Source organism: Eulemur rufifrons, chromosome 24 (assembly GCF_041146395.1).
Source record: "Eulemur rufifrons isolate Redbay chromosome 24, OSU_ERuf_1, whole genome shotgun sequence".
Lineage (NCBI taxonomy): Eukaryota > Metazoa > Chordata > Mammalia > Primates > Lemuridae > Eulemur > Eulemur rufifrons.
This window is the reverse complement of record NC_091006.1, coordinates 10,103,879-10,131,817: the sequence shown is the minus strand read 5'-3', so window position 1 is coordinate 10,131,817 and position 27,939 is coordinate 10,103,879. Positions and strand designations below refer to the sequence as shown.

The 27,939-nt window shown below is 56.6% G+C and overlaps 2 protein-coding genes across 6 annotated transcripts; one reads left to right on the top strand and one right to left on the bottom strand.

Annotated features, from left to right (window-relative positions):
- The first annotated feature begins 187 nt into the window (after positions 1-187).
- Positions 188-3,720, top strand: ZNF296 (zinc finger protein 296). The gene is made up of 3 exons (XM_069458252.1): positions 188-573; positions 803-952; positions 2,655-3,720. Exons 1-3 carry the CDS (start codon positions 276-278, stop codon positions 3,629-3,631), a joined length of 1,425 nt encoding a protein of 474 aa, XP_069314353.1. The 5' UTR covers positions 188-275; the 3' UTR covers positions 3,632-3,720.
- Positions 3,721-4,241: 521 nt separating this feature from the next.
- On the bottom strand, positions 4,242-27,918 carry CLASRP (CLK4 associating serine/arginine rich protein). 5 transcript variants are annotated; one of them, XR_011231369.1, is made up of 21 exons: positions 27,860-27,918; positions 26,687-26,814; positions 19,031-19,128; positions 18,302-18,403; positions 17,965-18,044; positions 15,701-15,785; positions 14,587-14,735; positions 13,622-13,718; positions 12,153-12,231; positions 11,992-12,065; positions 10,421-10,462; positions 9,272-9,487; positions 8,863-9,156; positions 6,970-7,233; positions 6,677-6,720; positions 6,274-6,334; positions 5,966-6,024; positions 5,842-5,888; positions 5,045-5,127; positions 4,681-4,705; positions 4,242-4,395 (listed from the first exon to the last, which is right to left on the bottom strand). XR_011231369.1 is itself a non-coding variant. In XM_069456788.1 (21 exons), exons 2-21 carry the CDS (start codon positions 26,783-26,785, stop codon positions 4,353-4,355), a joined length of 2,037 nt encoding a protein of 678 aa, XP_069312889.1. In that variant the 5' UTR covers positions 26,786-26,814; positions 27,860-27,918; the 3' UTR covers positions 4,242-4,352. The 5 variants fall into 5 exon arrangements, 4 of the variants coding, with proteins under 4 accessions (XP_069312889.1, XP_069312890.1, XP_069312892.1 ...); XM_069456788.1 differs by having other exon boundaries at positions 6,681-6,720; XM_069456789.1 differs by lacking the exon at positions 18,302-18,403 and having other exon boundaries at positions 6,681-6,720; positions 17,965-18,031; positions 19,102-19,128.
- Between the last annotated feature and the right edge of the window lie 21 nt (positions 27,919-27,939).

Here is a 27,939-nt window from a genome sequence, read left to right as displayed (position 1 = left end):
TTGTTGTGGGAACTCGGTGTGATTAAGATTGGTCAGTAAAGCCATCGCAGAGGACACCACCTAGATTAAGCTTGGCTAGCGGCAGAGCCGCTGCCGGGCCGTCCCGTCCCCTCCCAACAAGCCCCGCCTCGGTGGGCGGAGCCACGGGCCCGGCCAGCACGTGTAAGAGTTCCCGGCGGGTCGCCGCAGTCACTCACCTGAGCGCCTGGGTCAGAGCGCGCACCGTGCGCGCGTCCTCCGCCCGCCAGCCTGCCCGCTCGCCCGGCCTGCGACTCATGTCCCGCCGCAAGGCCGGCAGCGCGCCTCGCCGAGTAGACCCCGAGCCTGCCGCCAACCCAGACGACGAGATGGAGATACCGGACCTCGTCATCGACGTGAAGCCTGAGCCAGACCCTCGGCCCCTACCGGCCCTAAGGCCGAGGCCCTTTTCCCCGAAGGAGGTGCCCGCGTCGGGGCAGTTCGGGGGCGAGCCCCGCAGCTCTCCTGGCCCCATGCCCGCTGGGGCCGCCCTCCGCGCCCTCGGCGCGCGGAACTCGTGGGCCTTGTGGACGCCACTGACCGCGAACCCTCCGGGTGAGCACTCCCGCGCCCCAGCGCCGGGCCCTGGGCTCAGCCACCCTTCCCTTGGACCCTCGGGTGGGACCCCCTCCTCTGGGCACGGATCCCTGGCCCTGCCTTATCTCCTTTCCCCGGCCTTTCCCCCCCACCCCCGCTTCTGACCTTCGGGTTTCCCCTCTCCCTCGGAACCCCCAGCCCCCATCCTGGCCCCACCCCACGCTCACCACCCGCTTCCTCCCTGCAGACCGCCAGCCTTGGGCCGACAAACACCCAGATCTGTTGACCTGCGGCCGCTGCCTGCAGACTTTCCCGTTGGAGGCCATCACTGCCTTCATGGACCACAAGAAGGTGGGCTGTCAGCTCTTAAGAAGCCCCAGCCCCTGCCAGGGCTCAGGTGAGTGAAGCGGGGCGCAGCCCCCCTCTCAAGTTCAAGGGCTGGACTTCCTGCAGGAGAGGGGCTGAGCTGGACGGCAGGGCATTGAGCATTACTTCCCCTTTCTCCTCTCCACCGGGTGCAGCCTAGGCCACTTTAGGCGTGGCCAGGGCCTGCCCAACCTAGGGCTGGGACTAGTGAGGGGTGGGGGGCTGGGCAGGGAGGGAGAGCCGCCTACAGGGTGTGGCCAGCCCCAGAAGACTGGCCTGGGATTTGCCACACACACCCCCCCCCCCATCTGGTTTCACTTCTCCTTCCCCTTGGCCAGAAATAAACTGGCCAGGTGGCTGGACTGGGGTGGCAGTACAGGGACCTCTGGGGAGGGCAGCGGCCTGGGGGAGGAGGGGTGGAGGCCAGCTGGAAGCACCGTTGCCACCCCTCCCATCTCTTTATCACTTCTGATTGAGGTGCTGGAACTGCTGTTCAGAGAGCCAGGCAAGGGGCTCACGGCTTCCCTCCTTGATGGAATCTCCCAGCGCTAGGTGCTGGGAAGCCCCTTGGAGTCAGGTCCCGGATGCTGGACATCTGGGTTCCTTCTCTTGGGAGGGAATTAAAACCCTTCACGTGGGGCTTGACCCACCGCGAGCTTTTGGTCAGCATCGGCTGTGGGGCTTATCTAACCCTATGAACTTTCAGCCTCGGGCCCGTGGCCTCCTGGGGCTTTTGAGAAATGGATTATTCAGGGCTGGGCCAGGGAGGGTCTGTCCAGTGGTGGGAGACAGGAGGGGCTATGATTCAGTCAGCTTTAAAGCTAGAGCAGGGAGGGTGGCCTGTGATGGAATCACTGGAAAAAGACAGGGCAAGACTTGGACTTGGAGAACTGTGGACACCTTGGCATCCAGGCTCAGCTAATCTTTATTGAGAGCGTATATGGACCAAAGCTCTCAGCTAGTCCTTATTCGAGGTCACAACAACCCTGAAAGGGAGGAGACCCCTAGGATCCCCATATTCTAACAGCTGAGGAAACTGTGGCTCAGTGAGGGGCACTGGCTGCCCAAGGTCACAAAACTTCCTAGGATTTAAAAAATCTAAAGGCAGGTGGGTCTGGGAAGTGTCCACTGAGAGAACCTCGAGGGTCTCAAGAAAACAAAATCAAATTGGGGGGCTGTCAATTTGGGATCCATGCACAGGGTGGGAGACCCAGGTCACTACCTCACCTCCTCACTGGGTGGCCGTTAAGTCTTCTCTGCAAGTATTTTTATTATTAAACCAAAAATCTTTTTTGAACACCTGTTCTCCACCCCCAACCCTCCCCCAGGTATCTGGATTGAAATCCCAGCTCCACCCTTTCCAAGCCGTGTGATCTTAGGAAAGTGCCTCTCTGTGCCTCAGTTTCCCATCTAGAGGTATCGTTTCCTGTCCTGAAGGAAAACTGAGTGAGCCTGAGGCACGGCACAGCACCTAACGCATAGAAAGCACTCGCTGAATTTGTGTTTGAAGATTTTCAGACACAAATTGTCGTGTACTTGCAGATTTTCTTTGCCCGGGCCTCCTCCCAACATCAGCTTCCTGGTCCTTCCAGGGCATTTGTCGTCTGTTAACTGCTGAGTCCTCTGCCCCTGGAACAGTCTTTCCCACAGAAAGTGGCCAACTGGCGGCTGTGAACTGAGGCTCCTCTTCTACCCATCAGCACTAACATCTTGCCCCTTTCTCTTCTCTCCAGAACAAGAGGACCTAAAGGCTTTGAACTGCCTCCGCTGTGGCAGACAGTTCACAAGGGCCTGGAAACTGCTACGCCACGCCCAGTGGGACCACGGACTGTCCATCTACCAGACGGAATCGGAGGCCCCAGAGGCCCCATTGCTGGGCCTGGCCGAAGTGGCCGCAGCTGTGTCGGCAGTGGTGGGGCCGGCAGCTGAGGTCAAGAGTCCCCAGGTGAACAGCCTCAACCGGCGGAGCCCCACCTGCCTTGTATGCAAGAAGACCCTCAGCTCCTTCAGCAACCTCAAGGTGCACATGCGCTCGCACACAGGCGAGCGGCCCTATGCCTGCGACCAGTGTCCCTATACCTGCGCCCAAAGCAGCAAACTCAACCGCCACAAGAAGACCCACCGGCAGCTGCTGCCCCAGAGCCCCTGCATGGCTGACACCAGCCAGGAGCAGGCCTCCGCAGCCCCCCCGGAGCCAGCCGCCCATGCCGCGGCCCCAGCCAGCACCCTGCCATGCAGTGCTGGTGAGGCGGCTGGAGCGGCTGCCACAGCGGGTGTCCAGGAACCTGGGGCTCCCGGCAGTGGGGCTCAGGCGGGCCCTGGCGGGGATGGTTGGAGAGCTCTCATCAAGGAGGAACAGAGAATCGACCCTGCAAACAGTCAGAAGACATCACCCAAGAAGATGCCCAAGTCAGTGGGTAAGAGCCGTGGGGCCGGAGCCAGCTGCGAGTTCTGCGGGAAGCACTTCACCAACAGCAGCAACCTGACCGTGCACCGGCGCTCGCACACCGGGGAGCGGCCCTACGCCTGCGAGCTCTGCTCCTACGCCTGCGCCCAGAGCAGCAAGCTCAACCGCCACCGCCGCATGCACGGCCTGGGGCCAGGCAGCACCCACTTCGAGTGCCCCTACTGCTGTGTGCCCTTCGGCCTTCGTGCCACCCTGGACAAACACCTGCGGCAGAAGCACCCGGAGGCCATCGGAGAGGCCTGAGCACAGGCATGCCCTCCCTGCTGTCCCTGGTACATGACTGTTGACCCCCGCCCCCCCAACCCCTGCAAGTAAATTGTCCTTGTTATTTACACATTTGGGCTCTGGCTTTCTTGGGGAGTCTGAGGTGGGGAGTCTGAGGTGGGGCGGGAGGCTTCCCCTCCTTGGGGTAGACGGCTGGACAGACCGGTTTGGGGTGAGGGGGTGAGGGGAAAGGCCAGCCCCCGGTGCCTGGGGCGCAGCAGGACTGGCACAGAAAGCCGTGCTCCCGGTTCCTGGTGTGGGTGAGGCCAGGGCAGGGGCCGAGGCGAGGGCGGGGAGAGGCCTGGACCTGTCGCCAGAGGCCCCTGGGCAAAGAGGCCCATGTGGGACATGCTGGGCCCACACCTGTGGGCAGAGCTGGGCGCTTCTCCCACTGGATCGTCTGCCTCGTAGGCAGGCCTCGCTGGCCACAGCAGGGCTGCCTAACCACGAGCTGCCATCAGGACTTCAACAGGCAGCACTGGCCCTGGCTTGTCAACCCGGCAAGTGCCCTCCCCAGCTAGCTGTGCTGGCTGGTGGCACTGGGGCTGGAGAGCCCTGCACCAGCCACACAGACAACACTGAGGCCCGGTGAAGGGAATTAAATAATGTTTGATTTTATTTCACTAGAGATAAAACCAGCAGCATCACAGCTTCAGCCCCATTCCCCATCCTGTCATCCCCCTGCCCCCCACTCTTCTGCCTAATGTCGGTAATGGGGGCTTCGGGATCGGGACCTTGAGCGCCTGGAAAGAGAAAAGGAGGGGCCCCGTGAGGGTGGGGCGGGAAGCGGGAGGCCTTGGGTACACACAGGCACCAGCACGTTGGGGACCTCGAGGCTTCAGGGATCAGGGGACTCTGCTGCGGACGGACGGAGGGAGAGAGGGAGGGATGCTTCCCAGGATAGGAGAGCAGCCCCCGCAGCTGGAGGAGTGTGGGGTGGGGAGGCAGGACTCAGCGCCAATAAAGGACAAGAGTAATTTCCCAGGGAAGCGGAGGGTCACCCTGGGGAGCTGGGCTGACTTCCTTACCTCCGAGAAGAGCTGTATTCTCGACCTGGAAAGAAAAGAACAGATGGAGACAAAGCCGACGTCCAGGGGCCAGGGGCTCTTCCCTGACCTGCAGTGTGGTCTCCAACTGAGGCGACACTGGCGCCTGCACCAAGTCCACTGGCTGCAGCCTGTGCCCCTCACCAGCCCACACCGATGTGCTGGGAATGAGCATTTCTTCTAATCCCTGCAATTACCCTGTGACTAACGCAATCGTATTGTGTGTGTCTTAAAAGCTTTAATTTATGGAAGGCTAATGTGGAAAATGTGCCACAGTTGTTTGCAACCCTGCTTGACACTGTTCTTTTCGATGCCCCAGAGCCTCCAGCCTAGCGGGGACACTCACTGTAGCGCGGGGAGGGCGAGCGGCTCTGCCGGCTGTACTGGCGCTCCCATTCTTCCCGCTCCTTCTCTCGGCGCTCCCGCTCCCTGCGAGGGGATGGGGCAGGCATCCAGCTGGGAACACTGAACCCAGGTAGGCCAAGGGAAGCAGTAAACCAAGGAGGCAGGTACTGCTACTGTCCCCACTTGGAAATGGAGACCCTGAGGTTCAGAGACACTGGCTGGCAGAGTCAGGACTGGAATCCCAGCCTGCCTGACTAGGACAGCCTCGCTCAACAAGGGGAGGCCTGACGGCTCCATCATCTCCTGCCACAGCTGGGGACGTGCACGGGCTGAGTGCTTGACTGGCCTCTATCAGAATGAGCAGCATTAGCAACCCCAACGCCTACGTATACGGGGTGCCTTCCCCACGCTTGGCCTTGATCTTGCTGAACCCTCCCAACAAGCCTGTGAGGGGGGACAATGATGCCATCTCCATTTAGCAGATGAGCAAACTGAGGCCCAGGCAGGAGAAAGACCCACGGTGGTGGGTACTGGGAAGAGCTTGCCAGGCCCAGAGGACAGCAAAGACAGCCCGAGGTTGAAGGCTGGAGGAGCTGGGAGGTCTCAGTGGCAGGAGCTAAACTGGGATGGAGGGAGGAAATTGAAGGAGAGGAGCCAGGGAGGTGGCTGGGCACAGCCCTGAGGGCCAGGCAGGGCTCTGACTTTCATCCACCCACAAAGGGCCGGGCAGGGCTCTAGCTGGCAGCCCAGCTGCAGCAGGGGGCGTGGCCAAGGTACCGGGAGGGGGGACTGTCTTACTTCATCCGGATCTTGCGGGCCATGGCTCGAAGCTCGTCTTCCCGCTCCTGCAGCAGACACGGCTATGAGGGTGTGGCCAGCCCGGCACCCCACCTGCACCCACCCCCTCACTTCCCACCCTGACCTGCCGCTCATGCTCCTGCTGTATCATCTTCTCTTGAGCTGCCTTTTTATCCGCCTTGACTGTAAGAAGGGAAGGAACATGGTGGCTGAGGGGTGCCCTTAAGAGCCCCACTTCCTAAAATGAGGACGCTGAGCTCAACCAGACTGCCGAGACCCTGAGCATGGCAGCAGCAGGGTGGGATGCAAACCCACTCCCCCCCAAAGTGCCTCCTCGGCTAAGAAAGGGCCAGGGCTGGGTCTTCTACTTGCTTCCACTGGCAAGAGGAAGACAAGCAGGGAGGACCTGGAGGGACAGGCGGTGGCACATACACTGCCTGTTCAGCGCCTTCTGCATCCTCAGCTTCAGCTTCTCCTGCGGCGTCAGCTTGGGCTGGGGAAGGGGGAGAAGAGCGGGAGAGGGGGTGGGTGTCCCAGAGCTCCCACAACCCACCTCAGCCAAGAGCCTGGGACTTGCAGGGGCAAACGTGGGGAGGCAGGGCAGGCTGCGAACACCCGCCGTGAGGCTCTGCGAGGCTCAGGGGCTGCCGGAGCCCCGACGTACATTGAAGAGGGGAGGGGGACATGGTTCTCATGGGAGCAGACCCCTTCTCTCCCCCCTCAATCCCTGGGGCTGGATCTCCCGGCCCACCCGGGCCCCCCTGCAGGCCCACCGGGCCCAGTTCTCGGGCACTGCTGCTGGCGGGAATTAGACGGGCGAGTTCCAAATTCTTACTGACTTTGGCAGCTCCTGTCTCTTTACCAGCGGCAGGTTCGGTCCTAGGTGGGGCCAGAGGACACGGTTGGGAGGAGGGACGGGCAGCTGCCACTCTGACCCCACAGCCTCAGCACTGCCCTCGCACCAGATAGCCACCCCCCACCCCCGTGTCCCTCTCAGACACCTCAGGACAGGTTCACGACCCACAGATCCTCTAGGGCAGGACCAAGTTCCCTTCCAAAAGAACGCCGCAGAGTTCACCCTCCCCGCCCCAGGCTGACAGCCCTCTGCCCCAGACCTGCCCTGCTCACTTTTTCAGCTTCTCTCCCACAGCAGGGGACGCTGCTGGCCTGGTCAGCTTCTCCCTTGGGGGTGACGGCGAGTGGCTCTGGCTGCGGCTGTGGCTGCGGCTGCGACTGCGGCTGTGGCTCCGGCTGGGGCTGCGGCTGCGGCTGCGAGTGAGGCTGCGACTGCGGGACGGGCTGAGAGACCAGCTGCTGCGGCTGCGGCTGCTGCTGTGGTGCCTGGGGCCCCGGCCGCCACGCCTGTAGCGGTCCGCTGAGCGGGAGCGGCTCCTGCAGGTGCAGCAGGGCAGGAGGACTGTGAGACTCCCGGGACCCCAACTGCACCCGTCCCCTGGCTTCAAATCTACAGTCGGCTGCAAAGTCCCGTGTATCTGGCACGACTCTCGACTTCTCCCATTACTTTCCCTCAGGAGTCCCTAGAGCTGCTCCCCCGCCTCCCTCCGTCTCCCGACAGGGACCGCCCTCTAGAGACAGTCAGCCCAAGAGTCATGCCCTCGTCACCTGCCCTCCCGCACTGGACACCACTCGCTGACTTCCCAGGAGGTAACCTCTGGGAGGGCAGGATGTGGCTGGGTGGCTCCCGCTCTAAGTGCCATGCTCGGCCAGGGCACAAAGGAGTTCCCGGGTTCATGGTCTCGATGCCCCTGGGGACCACCCACTCGCCCCCACCAGTCCCAGCACAGATCCACAAGTTCCAGTCTGGGGACACACAGTCCCCCATGCTCCCCCTGCTCAGGACACTGGTGAGACCCTCCAGCAAGGGCTCCCCCTCCGGCTGGCATTTGAGATGTGACCAGGCCCCACCTCCCCCCACAGCTGTTCTATCATCATCCTGGGCCAGGCTGCAGGGAATGACCTGGAAGCCAATTCCGGACCACACAATGACTCTGCTTGGGCTCTCTCGAGTTTTTACAAAACTTAAATTTGTTGTCAATACCGAGAGAACCAGAGCTGTGCTATAAAAGTCCACGCCCTCAGCTTCCCTCGGGAAACTGAAAGACTGGGCAACACCAGGCCTGCCGCAGGTGGACAGCCCCGCTGGAAGGGACCTGCGCTGCCAGTTCAACAGGATCCACCCGGCCCCTCCGCCTGCCAGCCCCTGCAGGCAGCTGACACCGTGATCCACGCAACAGTGACATAGGTAATGTTCCTGATGGCAGTAACAGCACCTGGCCTGCACAAAGCCCTGTCCTACGTGCTTTACATAGACTTACTTGTCGTATCTCTGCAACAACCCAGGGAAGTGGGTGCCATTATCACCTCTATTTTACAGATGGAGCAACGAGGCCCAGGGAGCTCACCCACAAGCCCGAGTCCACACCAGGCAGACGCCGTGCAGTCCACGTTCCCACCCACCGAGCCTCCCTGCCGTGCTGAGTGCAGCCCTGAGGCCAGCAGCCAGGGGACGGGCAGGGGAAGGATGATCCAGCCCTAGGGTGCTCTCCTCTAACCCTGCCTCCCTGAAAAGGGGCTGTCTCGATTTTTCCACCCCTCCTCGCCTACTCCCCGGACAGAGGACTGCCTCCCCACGGGGTTTCCCAGCCCTCAGGGCCCAGGTCCCTCCCTGCCAGCTATAGAATACCCTGCAGTGTCCATGCACTTCCACTCCCCTCGGTCTGGGCCTCCTGACGGCAGAGACAGAGGCACCCCATGACAAGAGACGCTCAGTCTCCTCTCCCCACCAAGTCCCTGAGCACGGTGGCTGGGCTGCACTCCCACTGTCACCATGCTTGGTACCCCCCGAACAAAGCGGGCACACCCATGCTTCCCCCTTCAAACTAGGAGCTTCCCGAGAAAAAAGCGGTGCCAGTGCCTCTTCTCTCAGACTGGGTGCTCTCCCTGACGGGGGGCCCCGTGCCACCCCGGGCCCTGCTCCCCGAGCACCCCAGCTGCACATACCTGCTTCTGCGCCGCGGCCCATAACCACCACGCCGGGCAGGCGAGCGGGAGTAGCGGTGTCCGTCTCGGGAGCCCCCCACTGAGTGCCGCCGGCCACGGCTGCGGGACCGGGAATAGCGTCTGGAGCGGGAGCGGGAGCGGGACCAGGAGCGGGAGCGGGACCGGGAGCGGGCATGACGGCTGGAGCGGTAGTAGCCCCCGCCTCGGTGGGAGCGGGAGCTGGAGCGGGAACTGGAGCGGGAGCTGGAGGTCCTCGAGGCAGAAGAGGAGGAGGAGGAAGAGGAGGAGCGGCGGCTGCAGGCGGGGCACGGAGGGCCAGTCAGCACGGGCCTGGGCCATGGCCCCCCTCTGCCCCAGGTCCCCCCCCTGGTGGCCGGGGCGTAGGGCGGGCAGCGTGAGCGTTACCGACCGGGCACTGGCATTACGTCCCGGGGCAGGGCCGCCAGGCTGGGGGGGCGCGGGGGGCTTCCCTGTGGTGGCCCCTGATGCGGCTGCGGCAGCTGCAGCTGCGGCTGCCTCCTCATCGCTGCCCCCAAAACTGGTGATGAATGTGATCTTCTCCTCACGGCCTGGGGTCGGGGAGCGGGAACGGGAGCGGGACTCAGAGCTGGACTCCGAGGGTGACCTACGGGGCAGAGAAGACGACGCTCAATCACCCAGGCGCGTGCAGCCTCCCCACCAGTGAACAAAGCACACGCAAAGCAACGGAAGTCACACCCGCGGGGCACTGGGCACGCTAGAAAGCCAGCACAGACGGAGGCCAAAGGGCAAACACCCAGGCTCTCTACCAGGACTTCATTCACAACGACGGGCCCTTGACAAATAACCAGGAGAGGGAACGGCAGAGGACCGTGTGGATTTCATGTGGCTATTAAGAATAGATGAGCAGATCTCTGCATTTAACATTTTGGAAAGTTTTCTTCAATAAACAGATAGATGGGGAAAAAGCAAGTTCCAAAATATTAAGTGTGGTAAATACCACTTTTGTAAAATAAAAAGAAAGTACCTGATGTCCCAATACTTTTATTTCACCAAAGGCCATACCATCTCACCTAACCCCTACCAACAGCCCCATGTGGCAGAGCACACCCTCACCCTATTGAAAAGATGGAACTGGGCTTAAAAGAGCTAGAGAGCTTGGATGAGGGGGCCTGGGGTGAGACTGAGGTCAGACTCCGTCAAAGCCCCTGCCCTACACACCCCCTCAGCCACCTCGATACCCGGAGACAAGCTCGCATGCCCAGCCAGGCCATCCTGGGCCTGTTAACTTCTCACTGGTTACTTCTGGGATTCAAGAGACTTCTGCTTTCCAAGTCACACTGTTTTGCCATGTTTGATCACTTTTACCACAAGACTGCATTATGTTTAAATCAGAAAAATAAAGATTCAAATTTAAAGGAAGAAAACCTGGGAAATCAGGCTAATGATATGGAAAACAGAATGATTCAGACCCAGAACGTACCATGCAGTCTGTGATCTTGGGGCGGCCTAGTGGGCTGAGCCCCTACCCCACCTTACCACCCCGGCTCTTCCATCAGGGGGCTCCCTGGGGACTTACCGCTTATAGGGGTCGTAGGTGGGGCTGTCTCGACGGGCATAGCTACAGAGAGAAGAATGGAGTGGGACAAGTGGGGACTTAGAATCCGAGCGGACATGGAATTTGGCCAAGCCCCCCGACCTAAAGGCCCCAGGCCAGGTACCTGGCACAGTGAGGACGGTGGGCTGCTGACCAGGTCACGGGCCTTGCCTTGACTCCTCCACCTACCTCAGATCGGTCCACAGCATGAACCTCAGCCCCACCCATAATGTCCCAGACCCATCTTGACACTGAGGAACACGGTCTTCAGCAGCCTCAGTCCTGCCTGGCCTCCTGGCCCTAGACCAGCACCATCCCTTCTCCTACTCTTTGTTCCCAGTTCTAACTGGGTCCTCGCTTATTAATGATGATGATGACAAAACTAAAACAGCTGCAAACTGACCAAGGGATTGACCAAAAAATAAATAAATAGAACCAAAATAGCTGATGTTTTCATTGCTTCCCATGTGCTATGCATTTATCGCTTTGTATCAATTAACTCAATGGCTCTTCCCAACTCTCTGACATGGGTATCATAATTATTCACACTTCACAGCTGAGGAAACTGAAGCCCAGAAAGGTGAAGTCACTTGCCCAGTGTCACACAGCTCATAGAGGAAGGAGCCGGGATCCAAACCCAGCGAGCCCGTGCTTTCACGCACTTCCCTGATGGTGCCTCTATGCTGAAGGTGACGAGTGACAATCAGTGCTGCTCTTTAATGAACATTTTCCACACCCACCCCTGACCCCACAGCATGTCATTTAAGCCTCACGGCCACTCTCAATCACTGTCCTTTAACAGAGATGTGGCAAAGAGGCATGGGTCTGCACGGGTGCCAGGCCTACGAGCCTCTCCCTGAGGCCTCCTGACCCAGGCTGGGCTCTCCCCTCCGTGCCAGACTGCCTCATCCAAACCTGTTCCAAGACCTCCCTCCACATGGGGACTGGCCTAGCCCTCTCGCTCCTGGTAGGTGACAATGCCCCGTTTTCCAAAGGAAGAAACTGAAGCTCAAAGAAGGGAAGTCACTTGTCCAAATTCTGACAAGAGAGGGAGCAACCAAGCAGCAGAGCCAGATCAGAGACCAGGGCCAGGCCTCTTGGCCATCCCTGGCAACAGCCTATGCCACCTCCACACTGGCACCCGAGGAGTCCAGCAAGGGCCCCAAGTCCAGCAGGGTGAGGGGAGCTGCTGGCAGGGAAAAACGTCCACATGCCCCTCAAGGCCATTCCCACTTCTAAATCTTCACTCAGGCCATTTATTCTTTTTTTTTTTTTTAAATAGAGACACAGTCTCACTCGTGTTCAGGCTGGTCTCAAACATCTAAGCTCAAGTGATCCTCCCACCTCGGCCTCCCAGAGTGCTAGGATTATAGGTGTGAGCCACCTCGCCCAACCCAACATTCAGGCCATTTATTGCTCCACTAGGAGAACTCTTTCCCCAAACCAAAGTCTGTCTCCAAAGAGCCTTCCTGGCCTCTGAGCCCCCGTCCCCCTTTCTCAGAGTCTCCCGAGACTAAAGCTGGCAGGGCGGGGGCTCAGGGGAGAAGCCCTACCTGGGTGGGCTGATCTTGCGGCCCCTCAGTCGCTTCTCACGGAACTCTCTCCGCTGGCGCCGGGAGCGACGGCCCTGGAGCAGGGTGGGTACCAGGCTGGTGAGGAGTGTGACCTCCCTAAGGCCCATCCCTGCCCCCTTCCACACCAGCCCAGACCTCACCGAGTACATGGCCTTCTCCTCCTCAAGGGCCTTGGCGTGTTTGATGGCCTCTGCTTCCTCCTTGTCTTTCCGAAGCATCCTGCAGAGGGTGATGAGAATCATGTGGGGGAGAGGCACATCACTAGGTGAGGGGCCGCTGGCCGAGTCATCAAACAAAGTGGGGACCCCACACCATCCTTTGTGGGTGCCTTTCCTTCATTCAGCACAATTGACTGAGCACCTTCTGTGTGCCAGGTACTATTTCAGGTGTTAAGAATTCAGCACTGGCCGGGCACGGTGGCTCACGCCTGTAATCCTAGCACTTTGGGAGGCCGAGGCAAGAGGATCGCTCGAGGTCAGGAGTTCGAGACCAGCCTGAGCAACAGCGAGACCTCGTCTCTACTGAAAAAAAAATAGAAAGAAATGATCTGGACAGCTAAAAATATATACAGAAAAAAAATTAGCCGGGCATGGTGGTGCATGCCTGTGGTCCCAGCTACTTGGGAGGCTGAGACAGGAGGATCACTTGAACCCAGGAGTTTGAGGTTGCTGTGAGCGAGGCTGACGCCACGGCACTCTAGCCCGGGCAAGAGAGCAGACTCTGTCTCAAAAAAACAAGAATTCAGCACTGAAACAAGATAGGAACCCTCCCCTGCATGGGCTGACACTCCAGCGGGGAGGAAGACAATGACTGAGGTAATGAAATGCCTGGTCTGTTAGGTGTGCTAACCTTGATCAGAAAAGTAAATCATGGGAGGAGGGAAGGAAGAGCCCGGGAACAGGCAGAGGAGACTGCACGTTTCAACAGGGAGGTCAGGAGAGCCAGACAACATGACATCTGGAGAGAAACCTGGCGGAGCGAGCTGCACGGATGCTGGACGGGGGGCCCAGAGGCTGGAGCAGGCCTCGGGCATTTGAGAAAGGAGGCCGTGGAGGCCAAATGGGGGGACACAGGAGAGCAAGAGGCCCAGGCGGGTAAGACCTGTGGCTGTGGGGAGGATGCTGGATGATCTCGAGTGAGGTGGGAGCCAGGGAGGGTTCTCGGCAGAGGGTGCTGTGTTCAGACTTGGGTTTATTTGGTTTCCGGTTCACTGTTCTGTGAGTTGGGACTGGTCATGTGATCTCGTGAGTAAAGCAATCAGCACAGGGTAGAGGCTCAACCAGCAATTGCCAAGGGAAATGAGCCAGCAAATGAAGCCTCTCCACTAGAGGTCGCTGTCCACCAGGCCCAGGAACCGCAGAGCTTCAGGGGTCAGACTTGCCCAGGTCACACTGAGTAGGACAGGCTGGGTAATTTTGGGTGCAGCCTCAGTTTCTGCACAGATGAAGTGGGGCCACAAGTACCACAGGCCTGTGCGGGTAAAGTCCTGGGCCCAGCGCCGGGCACCAGAATGCCCACAAACAGGATGGCCGCTAGTGCCGGGCAACGACGGAGAGATGCCAGGGCAGGGTCCACAGAGTGGGGAGGGGCGTCAGCAGGCTGGCCTCACCTGACAAAGTCACCGTCGGCCATGCCATAGGTCGTGGCTTGTTTGTTGAGATCTGCCACCTGCTCCTGGTTCAATTCATCCACGTCCACCTCCACATCTGCACCAAGAGAAAGGCTGTCAGGAGCCAAAGCCAAGGAGAGGACAGGGGAGAAGGGGCAGTGCCCCAGGAGCTGGAGGAGGACGGGGGCGCCCGCCAGACTGGAGCAGCCTTCAGGGAGGGACTGAATCAGGTCTGGCCCATCTTGTATCCCCCGGGCTGGCACAGGGCTTGGTGAGCACCACGTGCGGTGGACGGAGGGGACAGATGGACAGACAGGTGAGTGAGATGTGTGGAGGGAGGGACGTGAGAGGGAGGAGTGAGTGGGGAACAGACAGATGGGGGAGTAAGACCAAGGTGGGCGGCAGGCAGGGTATGGGTCGCAGAGTTTAGGAGCTGGACGCGTGATGAACAATGGGAGGAGGGATGGTGGAGGCCAACACAGGCTCTGCCCAAAGACGAATACAGAGCCGCTGGCGGAGTGAGAAGGGGGAGACAGCTGGGTAGCCTGATCAGCGGGTATTGAGGCGGGAGGTGAACAGCAGAGTGGGGGAGGGATGGGCGAGCAGATGCTGGGGGACGAGGGATGACTCTGTAGAAGGATGAACACTTGTTTTCCAGCAGAAAAAGAAGAGAGCTGGAGGGGGAGGAGAGAGAGGACGGCCCGAGTAGAGAGCAGAGCCAACACCCAGGTGGGGAAATATCATACAAAGTGCCCTAGAAATGAGAAATGAGAGAAAGAGATACAGACGGAGGCAGGGAAGGAGGAGGACACGCGTGAGATAGGGAGGCGGCGGGAGGCTGGAGCACCCTGGAGCAAGGGAGGGAGACGGGGCTCGCAGCGTGGGTGCCCCACAGAGGGTGAGAGACGAGACACGGAAGCGATGCCCGGGGACTGCGGGAGGGGAGGGCAGAGAGGGGACCCCACCGATGTCGGGGATGACCTCATCTTCATCCGAGTTGCTCTCCTCCTCTGCCGGTGACTCCTCCTCCTCCGGCTTCTCTGCCACCTTCTCTACCTCGGCCACTGTGCTGTCCTCGTAGGTGTAACCAATGGATGCCTTCTTCTCTGCCAGCCTGGGACGGGGGAGCCAGTGAGCCAAGGTGGTGGCCAGCGGAGAAGAGGGCCCCGGACAGGCCCTGCACACTGGCCTCTGGAGTCCTCTCAAGCCCCCCCACCCCGCTTCTTCTGTGTCCCAGCTCCAACATTCCGTCTGCCAGGAAGACCTTGACCTCCCCCCAGGCTGGGTCAGCCCTGTCCTGCGCTCCCCAACCCTGCCCACGCTGAGTCATTACTACTGGGGGACAGATCTGTCTCCCCAAACTAGACTATGAGTCCTGTGAGGGCATGGCCCAGAGCTACGCCGAGCAACGTGCCCCAGCTTTGCCTAGAACAGATCAGGGCCTGAGCAGGACCCTGAAGCTGGGGCCACAGATGAGGGTCAGAGTCTTTTTTTTTTTTTTTTTTGAGACAGAGTCTCTCTCTGTTGCCCAGGCTAGAGTGAGTGCCGTGGCATCAGCCTAGCTCACAGCAACCTCAAACTCCTCAGATCAAGGGATCCTCCTGTCTCAGCCTCCCGTGTAGCTGGGACTACAGGCATGCACCACCATGCCCGGCTAATTTTTTCTATATATATTTTTAGCTGTCCATATAATTTCTTTCTATTTTTAGTAGAGATGGGGTCTTGCTCTTGCTCAGGCTGGTCTCGAACTCCTGAGCTCAAACGATCCGCCCACCTCGGCCTCCCAGAGTGCTAGGATTACAGGCGTGAGCCACCGCGCCCGGCTGAGGGTCAGAGTCTTTAAGAAGCTCCTAGTCCAGTCCCGTGAAAACTCTTCGGGTGGAGGAAAGCAGCCAGCAGTTAGGGTCACAAAGGGGGAGCCTCAGGAGCACGAGGGAAGGTGTCACTGAGGGAGGCACCCAGGCCGAACACCATCCTGGGCTTGGGGAGATCATGGGGGGCAGCACTGGAGAGGCCATGCCCTTGGGGGCTCACAGCCCTCCTACCTCCCTCCCCACTGCACCCCAGACCCCGACTCACTTCTTTTTCTCATCCTCACTGGGTCTCTGGAGGCCTCCGTACAACTCATCAATGTAGATCTGGTACAGGCATTGCTCCTCTGAGACTGCAGCAAGGAAGAGGCACACAGGTCAGAGTGGGCTGGGACACCGGGAATTCAGGGGAGGACACAAGAATGCAGGGGAGGGGGCAGGAGAGCGGGTACAACCCCAGGGCAGCTGAGGGCAGAGTCACCAGTTCCAGAGAATCACAAACTATGTCTGCTGGACACAAGCAACTGCAGCAGAGCCCTGGCTACACCACTTACTCTTTGCACAACCTTGGTCAAGCAACTTAACCCCTCTGTGCCTCAGTTTCCTTTTCTGTAAAACGGGACCACTGGCAGCCAGTGCTTGGTGCTTGGGCACTGTTACCATCATCACTGTTATGGAGGCCTTTGGCTGGACCCTTTAAAACTACAAACCTGCTCTGGGGTGTTGGATGTCATCAGACCTCATGGGTCACAACACTGTGCCACTCTGTGGCTCAGTTCAAATTAAGTGTGGTTTGGGATGATCTGGGCTCTCCTTTACCCCCAACACCCACCTAGGGAACTCAACGATATACCGGAGGCTTCCTGATCTCCCCTGCAGTGACACGTGTGTCCCTGACTCACTGTGGGACTCTGGGCAAGACCCCCTGGTTCACCCCACGGGCCTCATGTGAGGTGGATAGGTGGGGTGGGCCCAGAAGTGAGGCGGCAGGGCCCCCCTTGCTAGAGCAGACGTCTGATTCCTGTCCATCGTCTACACAGTCCAGCAGAGGGCCCCGCTGACCTGTCTCACCCAGCACCCTTGCTCTCCCTGCGCCCACCACGTGGGCCTTTTCTCCGCTCCACCCTTGTGCCCACCTCCCTCCCCACACAGGGCCTCTCTCCTCACCAGGGAGCTCCCATACACCCTTCACTGACCCCAGCCTCGGACAAGGAGCTGTCCTGTTTTTCTCAGAGAAGAGCGCACTGTCTGCCCTAACACTGCCTTAGCATGCCCCCATCACTGACGTGACTACACAGCCGCTGCCCTCTCCCCGGGTAGGCCAAGGTCACAGAATGGTGTCTGGCACACCACGGGTGCCCAAGAATTCTTTGTGGAAGTGAATAAATGAATGCAGAGTCACAGAGAACTAAGGCAGATGCGGGCTTTACTGCCCAGAATCCACGTGGCCTTGGGTGATGGCAACAACAGCATCAATCATGACAAATTTCCCTGATGGCTAGAATTCCGGCAACCTCTGATTTTAGAGATGCAGAAGCGTCTACCTTAGAAACAACAAAAAAAATGGGACTAGCGAACCTGCAGGGAGGGCCGACGGTGCCAGGTTCAGTGCTGGGGTTTTACACACGCCACCTCACTGAACTCTCACAACCACCCCATGCAACAAAACCATCGTCACCACTCTTCTCAGAAGAGACCAAGACCCTCCAGGTAAGGGACTCGTGTACGGACAAGCCCAGGAGAGAACTCCGTCTTTCCCTTAACTCCACAGGGAAACTGAGAGGGGAATCTCAAGTCCTTCTTGGTAGGCGAGTTAGGAGCTTTCCATCAGGAGACGGAAGTGGTTAAGGACACGGGGCAGAATCCCAGCTCCTCAGACATGGCATCCCCCTCACCTCTAATCGTCGACATGCTTGTCTGTAAAATGGGCCATCAACCCTACTGTGCCAGCCGGTTGTGCAGAGGTAATACAGACAAAAAAAGCCCAAGTATGTCAGGGTCTGACCCTCCCTGGGCAAGCCCAGAGTGAGAAGTCTCCCTGGGCCTGCGTTTTCTCCTTTGTGGAACGGCAGAGGTGACAAGGCTGGGCTTTGGGAAAAATCCTGCATGTATACGAATGCTCGCAAATTGTCAAATGCTAAATCAAGGAGAAATGAACTCTTCAGAGCTGACAATTTGATCCACGCAGGCAGGGGAAATACACAGAGGTAAAAAATGTGCTCTTGCTATTTTCCAGTTTTTTTTTTTGTTTTTTTTTTTTTAGGCAAAAAGACCACAGAATCAGAGGGCCTAGGATGAGGTGATCCTGCAGGGAGAGCTCATTCAGCAGACATCCCCTGTGCCAACTCCAGGAACAGAGGCCCCGAGAAGGAAAGAGAAGTAGACAGCGAGTCCATGACAGAGCTGGGACCAGAACCCAAGGCCCTTTAGTAGAAAGTACTTGGATAAAACTTTTCTTCCTAAACTTGTCCAGGTCTTCCAGGCTCCAGGGGCCCCCGGATCCGCTCCCCACTTCCCCCGCAGATTACTCACTGCCAGCAAAGTCGTTCTGGACCAGGCCTCGGTAGCGCTCGTAGTTACACTTCCGCTCGTCTGACTCCTGTTCTGGGGAGCTTTGGGGGAGGTAATGAGATCAGAGGGAGGGGGCGGATCCCACCCCAAGCCAGCAGGAAGAGAAATGAGCCTGGCTCAGGCTCAGGCTCAGGGGGAGGGGGAGGCAGTGACTCTTTGAACCTCAGCTTCCCAAATGGGAAAGGGATCCCCCCACCTGCACACCTCCTTCCTAGAAAGGTATCAAGCAGGCTTCGGAGCAAACAGGTGCTGCTGGGTGTCACCCCCTGCCCGGCAACCCCTTGGGGAGGCAGCTTACATGGTGGTGAGCAGCGGGGGGGTATAGTCGGGGATGTGGTCCAGGTGGGCACGAACATCGAATCGGTCGATCATGTTGTTGGTGTCCCCCTGCCAGGGCATCCTGCGTGGGAGGAGGGGAGCAGGGAAGCAAGGAGTTCAGGGTCCCCACTGCCCCCAGGATACAATGCGCCTGTTCCCTGCCACCTCAAGCTGGGAAGCCTGGCAGCCTGGCCCTCGGGCCCCTCTGATCCAATGCCGTGGCCCTCACCCTCACCCCCCAGCTCTTAGTCCCTTAAGTTACAAACCTCCCCGAATCCACATTCAGGCTCCTGGGACCCGACACAGGCCGCCCATCTGACTGCTCCTGGGGACACCAGGGCCCATTTCCCAGAACCAAGGAATGGCAAGGGACTTAAAACCAGGTCCTAGAGGCCACTTGAGTGGCGCCAGTTACCCTGAAACACCCCCTCTGGCAACATACTCTCTGCTTCCTCCGGGGCCCTGGCCCCACTCACTTCCCTTTAAGTCCTCCAACCACCACTGCTGCCCCGGGGCCCCCATTCCAACCCCCGCCCACTCTACTTAGCTTCTGTGACTGTCACCTTCACAAGTAGGCCAAGCCTTCCCTGCCTCTGAGTCCCCAAGGTCTGCCTATATTCCAGAGTTTTTCTGCTCCAAACCCTACATCACCCTTCTGATCCCCTACCTCAAGTCACAGACACTACCTTGCCCCCAACGTGAGTCTTACATGTTAACAGGGCTCTCGGCGGCCAGGGCAACTGCAGAATCCAGGTGTACCTTGCAAGCTCGGCCATGTACCTGCAGGAATTGGGCTGGGTCCTTCTTCTGCAGGGGTGGACAGGACAGAGGTTACCACTTAGATGAGCTCCAAACCCCAGCTCTTCCCACACGGCCAAGCTGAGCATCGAGCTCACCTGAGGTCAAGCAGGCCATACCTGAGAGGTGAACTACCCTGCTCAGCAATGGCAGCACTAATGGGGGCCACCTAACGTCCAGAGACAGGGAAATCATTTCCTCCCAAGGTGGTGGCAAGAGGCCCTGAGCTCTGCCCCATCTTCTGCACAGCCAGTACTGAGATGCCCCTCTCCCTAAAATATTAGCCCCCACCCTTAAGACCATTCATTCAGAGCCAGGAGCAGCCTGGAACAGCTTCTATAGTACCAAGACTGCATCAGCCCATGAAAAGGTGATCAACGTCATTAGTCATCAGGGAAATACCAATGAGAACCACAAGATACCACTTCACACGCACTAGGATGGCGTAAATGGAAAGGACTCTCAATAACGAGTATTGACAAGAATGTGGAGAAATCACCTTCTTCAAAGAGTTAAACAAAAAATTACCATATGGCCCAGCAATTCCACTCCAAAGTATATACCCAAAAGCACTCAAAATAGGTTCTCAAACAGGTATCTGTACACCAATATTCACAACATTAGCATTATTCGCAGCAGCCAGAAGGTGGAAACAGCCCCAATGTCCATAACAAAACGTGGTATATCCTTGGTCGGGCGCGGTGGCTCACGCCTGTAATCCTAGCACTCTGGGAGGCCAAGGCAGGTGGATCGCTCGAGGTCAGGAGTTCGAGACCAGCCTGAACAAGAGCAAGACCCTGTCTCTACTAAAAATAAAAGAAATTATCTGGCCAACTAAAAATATATGTAGAAAAAATCAGCCGGGCATGGTGGCGCATGCCTGTAGTCTCAGCTACTCGGGAGGCTGAAGCAGGAGGATCACTTGAGCCCAGGAGTTTGAGGTTGCTGTGAGCTAGGCTGACGCCACGGCACTCTAGCCCGGGCAACAGAGTGACACTCTGTCTCAAAAACAAACAAACAAACAAAAAAACGTGGTACACCCATACAGCAGAATACTGTTCGGCAATAGAAAGGAATGAAGTACTGACACGCTACAACACGGATGAACCTTGAAAACACTGTCCTAACTGAAGGAAGCCAGACACGAAAGGCCCTACATTGCATAATTCCGTTTTTATGAAATGTCCAAATAGGCAACTCCACAGACACAGAGAGTAGATGAGCAGTTGCCCAGGGCTGAGGAGTTTGGGGGAACGGGGGCTGACTGTTAATGGGACAGGGTTTCTTTGGGGGTAATGAAAATTTTCTCAAATTTCATTGTGGTGATGGTTGCACAACCCACACTGAAAAGCACTGAATTATACACTTTAAATCAGTGAATTCTGTGGTATGTGAATGACATCTCAACAAAGTTTTTAAAAACAACCCCAAAAAAGGGTACTAGGGGGAAGGCTGTCCCCGAGTCTGTAGCCCTCAGGCCCGGGCCCTCGCATGGGGGCCACGGGTCCAAGTCACCATGAAAGCGTCACGAAAAGAAGAATCTAGCAGCAGCAGCAGCAGCTCCCACCACCAAGCTTCCTGAGAGCCAGACCTTGGCTGACCTCTAGCTGACTGCCACACCAGAGCCACAGGAGGGCTGCTGTGCTGGCCCTTACATCCTGACCTAGTTCCCAGCGACCACTTCTGACCCCCCACACCAGCAGCCTGGTCCAGCCAGCATCTCCTCGTGCCTGGACCTCCCGGCCGCCTCCTCCCTGGGCGCTGCTGCCAGCCTTGCTCTCCACAGTCCGCTCTCCCCTGGGCAGCCAAGGGCATTTGCTAAACCCGACTAGGCCACACCCCTCCTCTGCTCAGCACTCCCCCTCCCCCACTCTGCTCCAGGCACCGCGACCCCTCAATTCCTTGAGCATTCCAGACATGTCCCAGGCTCTCACTGGGGACTCAGGACCTCTGTACTCGATGCTGCCTCGGCCTGGAACGCTCTGGAGCACGGCTGCTCCCTCATTTTTCAGAGGTCCTTCTAGATGGCTTCTTTACTGACCCTATCTAAATAGCTCCCCCACAACCCTTGCTTACTCCAGCTCCTTAACCCCCCTTGGTTTCTCCAGAGCACCTACCACCACACGACATTACAGCTTACATTCATTCACCGTCTGTCTCCCACACTAGAACAGAACTCCCATGAGGCGGGAATCTGTTTTGTTCGCTGCTGTGTCCCCAGGGCCTAGAACGGGGCCTGGCCCACAGCGGGCACTCGGGGAACACTAAATGAAGGAAAGAAGGAATGAATCCTCACTAACAGATGGGAGACTGAGCCCCTTCAGGAGGAAACATCAGCTGCAAGTTCCCAAGACCCTGCACCCCCCCCACCCTGTCCCCACCTCCCACCCCAACCCGCGGCCAGCAGAGGAGCAGGTGCAGCCCCTGTTGGAAGGAGCTGAGGACACACACTGATAACCACCACAGCTCATATCCAGCTGATTTCAATCCTGCACTCAGTATGTGCCAGGCACTGGGCTGCTGACATTTCACACCTAAGGAAACTGAGTCTGGGACACGCCCAAGACCACAGGTCCAGCAGGGGTGGTGCTGCTGGAATCCAGCTCCTCAGCCCCACGACTGCCCCAGGCAAGTCTGAGGCCGAGATCCCACCACACTCCTCAGGCCCCTCCCTGCCAGATGCCCAGTTCCCACCGCCAACACTCACGGGACACTGTGTGCAGTACAGAATTTGGTAGAGAGACACTGTGTGCAGTACAGAGAAGCCACTGGCAGGGTCAGCATGGCAGAAAAGAAAAAGCATTGGGCTGGGAGTAGAAACCCGGAGTCTAGGGCCTGGCCCTGTTGGGAGAATCTGGAAAAGCCAATGACCCATACTAAAAGCCAGGCACTACGCTAAGTGTTTTAGGTAGACTGTCTCGCTCAAACTTCCCAACCATGGGAAGTTCTTATCCCCGTGTCCCCAGTGAGACAACTGAGGCCCAGAGCAGTAAGGCCCACCTGCCTAAGATCCCATCAGTAATAAGCAAAACAAGGATTTGAGCCCAGATGGGCCTGATTCCAAAATCTACTCCTTTCTTACTTTTATTTTTTTTTTTTCAATTTAAGAGCCAGGCATGCACACCTGTAGTCCCAGCTCCTTGGGAGGCTGAGGCAGGAGGATTGCTTGAGCCCAGGAGTTTGAGGCTGCAGTGAGCTATGATGACACTACACTCTACCCCAGGCAACAGAGCGAGATCTTGTCTTTATGTACTAAAAAAAAAAATACACACACCCCAAAATTTTCCATCTTAACCATTTTTTAAATGTACAGTAGTAATAACTATATGTACCTTGTTGTACAACAGATCTGCAGACTTTTTGAATCCTGCAAAACTGAACAAACTGAACAACTCCCTTTTCCGCCTCCCCCAGCCCTTGTCAACCGCCATTCCATCTTCTATTTCAAAGGGTTTGACTATTTTAGGTAACTCATATAAGTGGAATCATATAGTACCATCTCTTTGTGACTGGCTTATTTTGCTTAGCATAATGTCCTCAAAGTTCATCCATATTGTATCATATGACAGGATTTCTTTCTTTTGTAATAATATTCCATTGTGCATACACACCACATTTTATCTATTCATCTGTCAATGGCCATTTGGCTTGCTTCCTGTTCAGCAGGCCCTGTGCTAGGGCATGGCAGTGACAGAGACAGCCCCGGCCCTGCCCTCACGAACTCACAGTCCAGAGTCGGGGGACAGATCTGTTCCCACAGTGATGACCTAGAGCGGACAGTGCTGAGATTTATTTATTTCCCACTTTCATATCAACAGGGGATTCTGTTTCTTTATTCAAGCCACTGATTTTAAAAGTTGACAAGGACAGAAGCAGTGATGGAACCAGAGTCAGCCAGGGACTGAAGACAGGGAGAGCAGGCACCAAGGACAAAGCAGGAACAGAGCAACCAGCCGTGTCTGGACGTGCTCATTCGGCCTGCCACAATCTATCTCAGCCTCTTCGACACCTGCCTACAGCCTCCGCTCTCAGCCCAAGACTGAGATGCGGTGCCCCTCACGGCAGCCACCAGCCACCAGCCACAGCTCGGCCACGTGCCACAGCTTGGCAGCTCAGCTCTGAATGCAGATCACGTTCACGTACAGGGACAATGGCTGCTTGCACAGGCCTGCACCACAAGGCACGCACAGACACTTGTTCTTTAAGCTCTTCCCCTTCATCCAGGGAGAGGGGCTGCACATCACCACTGTCCTGAGGGGAAAACACAGCTCAGGAAGTTCCCCTGCTAACTAGGACCGAAGCCTGGAGTCCCAACTCCAGCCCTCTTTCCTCTGTATCATCCACGGACCCGGATCCAAATTGCAGCTCTGCCCAGGAATAGTAACGTCAATAAGAACAAGGGCTAACACTTAGTGAGTAACAGCCACCCCGGCCAGGCCTACCCTCACTCAGTGCTCTGTGTGTCTATTACTCCACAGCCCTGGGAGGGAGCTGTTCCCGTCCTCCATCTGTGGAAAACCATTAACTGGTAACCTTCATCCATTCCTTTTTCTTCAGCAGTGATAGAACTCCTGAGATAGCTGGTCACAGCCACCCAGAATAAAGTCTACACTGCTTAGCCTTCCTTGCAGCTGTACCTGATCAAGGGACAACTTTCTGGTCAGTAGGATGTGATGGAAGTGTTACGGGAAAACATCTAGAAGCTTTCTTAACAACTGCCACAAGCACCTTTGCCCCCTTTTCCTCCTCCTTCCTCCCTGCTGGATGGAATGAAGACGTGATGGCTAGGGTCTGAGCAGCCCTCTCGGACCTGGAGACGACACTGGGAAGAGAAGCTACGCACAGGAAAACAACGAAACAGAAGTAGCTTAGGTCCCTGCACAGAAGTGGCTACCTCTGGGCTTTTCTGTGACTAGGAAATACACTTCTGTCTTGTTTAAGCCATTGATGTTTTAGGTCTGTACTCACAGCCAAACCTGAGTACAGAATACATCACTCCACATGCAGAGGAGGAAACTAGGCTCAGGGAGACAGTCACTCGCCAAAGTCACACAGCAGGTAAGTGGAATAGCTAGAATCTGAACCCAGGGCCTATGACTCCAGACTGTAAGGACCTACCATGATGGGATTTTTCCCTCCCGGCTGTGTCACCTTGGACAAGTTCACCTTGCTGAACCTCCAGTTCTGCAGCACAGGGCCCAGGTGAAAAGCTCAGAGAGGTTAAAGGTCACAGAGTCTGGGTTATAATGCCAGCTCTGCCCTCTTGCTGTGTGACCACAGGCTGTGCCTCTCAAAGTCCCAGTTTGCTCCTCTGTGAAATGGAGATCAGTCGGGGCTCAGGCTTTGATGACATGCAGACACATGCTAAGTACTTAGCGCAGTGGCCAATACAGAATTGTACAACAGCACTAGCTGTTATTGTAGCATCACCTTTAACATAGGGATCATCATGCCCACCTCTCAGGCCTGTTGAAAGGACTACAATGTACCAAAGTGGCAAGCACTGGGCCTGGCACCTTGGGCCATGGTCCCTTAATAAATGGTAGCTATTCATCCCTGGGTGCTGTGTTCCTGGCCCACTGCTGGGGCCTCGACTATGACCAACACAGACCCAGGCCTTGCCCTCGTCATCACGTTATAGTTATTCCGACATCACCAGAGATGGGCTCTCTCTAGCCCAGTGGTTCCTTCCTGGGAGGCAGAGGCAGGTGAGGAGCTCTTAGAGCTTCCTCTTCTCTGAAGAGTGGTGGTGACAGCAGTCTCTGTCTCATGGGTGACTGTGGGGACTGAAAAAAATTTATGCATCTAAAGCCCTCTCACATGGCCTGATGCCTGCAAAGGATCAATTATTTGGTAACTGCTATTGTTCATATTGTTTTATTCATCTATTCCTTTCATCCATATTTGATAGGCACTATCCCGGGATATAAATGTGATCCAAATATACCTAGTCCTCAATCTCAGAAAGCTGAGTATACATGTGTGTACGTATGTATGATAAACATATTACACACACACACAAACACACACACTGAGTACCTCTTATCCAAAATGCTTGGAACCGGAAGTATTTCAGATTTCAGATTTTTTTCAGATTTTGGAATACTGGCATATACATAATGAGGTATCTTGGCAATGGGACCCAGGTCTAAACATGAAATTTATTTATGTTTCATAGACACCTTACACGCACAGCCTGAAGGTAATTTCATACAATATTCTTAATAATTTTGTGCATGAAACAAAGTTTGTGTTAAGTACTTGTGTGTGGAATTTTCCACTTGTGGCAGTACATCATGTCAGAATGCAAAAAAATTCAGATTTTGAAGTATTTCAGATTTTCAGATTGGGGTGCTCAAAATATACAGGGCTGTGTGTGAGTATGTATCCCAAGTGTGTTAAATTCCACAAAAGGGAAGAACAGGGATCTATGATGGCATTTATAAAGGACACCTGAGTAAGTCAAAGAGACAAGACAAGACTTCCCTGAGGACTGAGGTCTGACGGATGAGCAGCAGTTAACCAGGCATGGGAAGTCACACCGAAGTTCTGTGGCCAGAGAGTGCTTCCTTCAACAGAGGAATACAAGGAGGCCAGAACGACTTGAGCAAAGGAAAGAGGCAGGGAGTGGAGTGGCATGAGTCCAGAGGAGAGGACAAAAGCCAGACCATGGAGGACCTTCAATGCTACAACGAGGAGCCTGGGCTTTTTCTCAAGGGTACTAAGGAGCCATCTAGGAGCTCTGAGCAAGGGAGGGACAGGGTCAGCTTTGTTCCTTGGAAAGACCTCGCTGGCCCCTCTGAGAAGGAAAGATTGCAGGGAACAAAACTAGAAATAAGAGACCAGGGAGGAGGCTGTGGCAGTGATACAGTAGTATGGGAATGTCCATACAAATGTCATCAAAGAGGAGAAATGAATCTTATAAAGGAAGTGCCATTTCAAGCTGGGATCCCAAGGACAAGTAGGAGTTAAATGGGTGAGGGGAAGCATTACAGGCCAAAGCCCTGTGGTGGCAGAAATAGAAAAAAGGCCAGAGAAGTGGTCCCCAGATGAAGTTGAGAGGCCAGACCACAAGGGCCTTCTAGGCCAGGGATGAAGTTTGGTCTTCTCTCCAAAAGCAACTGCAACATCAAACAGGAGAGGGAAGTGGTCAGGTTTCACTTAAAATATTGATGGCACTCCTATTGTGTGCCGAGCCAAACCTCCAGAGTGGCTGAGGTCTTCTGGGCACACGAAACATAGCAATAAGTGACAGAGATAATGTTCTGGAGGTGGCCAGTCTTATGTCCGGACTACTCTCAGTATTACTGAGACTTCCCTACTTCTTGCTAACACCACATCTGCACTCTGAGGCCACCCCAAACAACACAGTATGCTGTAACCAACAGAACCCCTCAAATTCTTACCGATGATTATGCTCAAGACATGATTAATGAATATACTACTGAGCAAACGGGGCTCTTGTCTTGGCATACTTCCAAGCCCAAATTTTACAAGGATGACCGAGGCCTCACCCTCTGGAGGATCTCCTAACCCCAGCTGTAAAGCCAGTAAGCCAGGTACTCACAATCTTTTCATAGTACTCCCGCCTCCTCTCTGCCCTCTTCTTGTAGTCCACCATCATGCCTCGAAGCTTCCGCTCATGCTTCCGAGCCTCGTGCCACATTGTGGTGAGGCCAAGCCTGGGGCCTCAACCTGAGGGATGAAGGGACCAGAAGTGTCAGGTGGGCTGTAAAAAACCATATGGGCAGAATCAAAGTCATCTAACAAGTTGGTGATAGAGCTGATCCTAAACAGCGCACCTCTCAGCTTCAGGGAGCGGAAGTACGGCTGCAGAACTGTGTGCCACATGCTCAAGTGCATCCCTGACAACTCTGATCCCGCAACTTAGGCATTCTGAAAACCTCTTAGGTGATTCTGGGGTGAGCATCCCTGGGAAAGGAGTGTCCTAGATTCCACATGGTGAAGTCAGGGATGAAAGTTTTGGAACAAAAGCAGACAATGTGTGAAGTAAGGTCACAAGGGAAACCCTGAGCAGCTAGGGCTGGAACTCGAGGGATGGGGAAGAGCTAAAAAAGCTCCCACCAGGGGCCATCCGTGGGGGTGGGTATGAGCAGGGGTTGCAGAGGGATCAGGATGAAGGCAGGTGGAAGAAGTTGGAGAAAGATGTTACGGGAACAGTGCAGTGGTATGGAGGTGGGGGTCCAGGGCAGGTTAAAGGCATGGATGGAAGATGATGACGCTTGAGGGAGGAGGGGGAACATGCGGGGGATGCTGTAAGGAGAGATCAGAGTGAAGCTGAGGTCTAAAGACAGGATCTGAACGGGAGAGTGGGGAGACAATATCCAGGTTAAAAAAGGAGTAGAGCACGAGGGAGGCGGAGCTGGCTGACGGGAAGGAGTGGGCCCAGTTTGAGGGCAGGGCTTGTGGACAGGGGCGGAGACACAGGGTTTGGACAGGGACGCGGACCGGGTCGCGGCCAAGGGGTTTGGGCTGCTTTTTTGACAAGGGGGCGGGGCCTGTGACACGGGCTGGGCCCAGGCCGAGTCCGACAAGGCGAGTTCGGGCCCACGGCAGGGACGGGGGCGCGGCCTGAAGCCCGTCGGGCGGGGACGCGCGGTCCCCGGGACCAGGGCCCAGCAGAGGCCCACAGCAGCATGGGGAAAGCCTGAAGCACGGGAGAAGCTGGGTTCACGCCCACCCGAAAAGCACGAGGTCGGGGCCCGCCGCTTGCACTCACCGGCAGATCGCCGCCTCCCACCGCTGCGCTCGCGCGCGCCCGCACCGGAAACGGAAATGGGAGGCCGCGCCAAGGGGAAG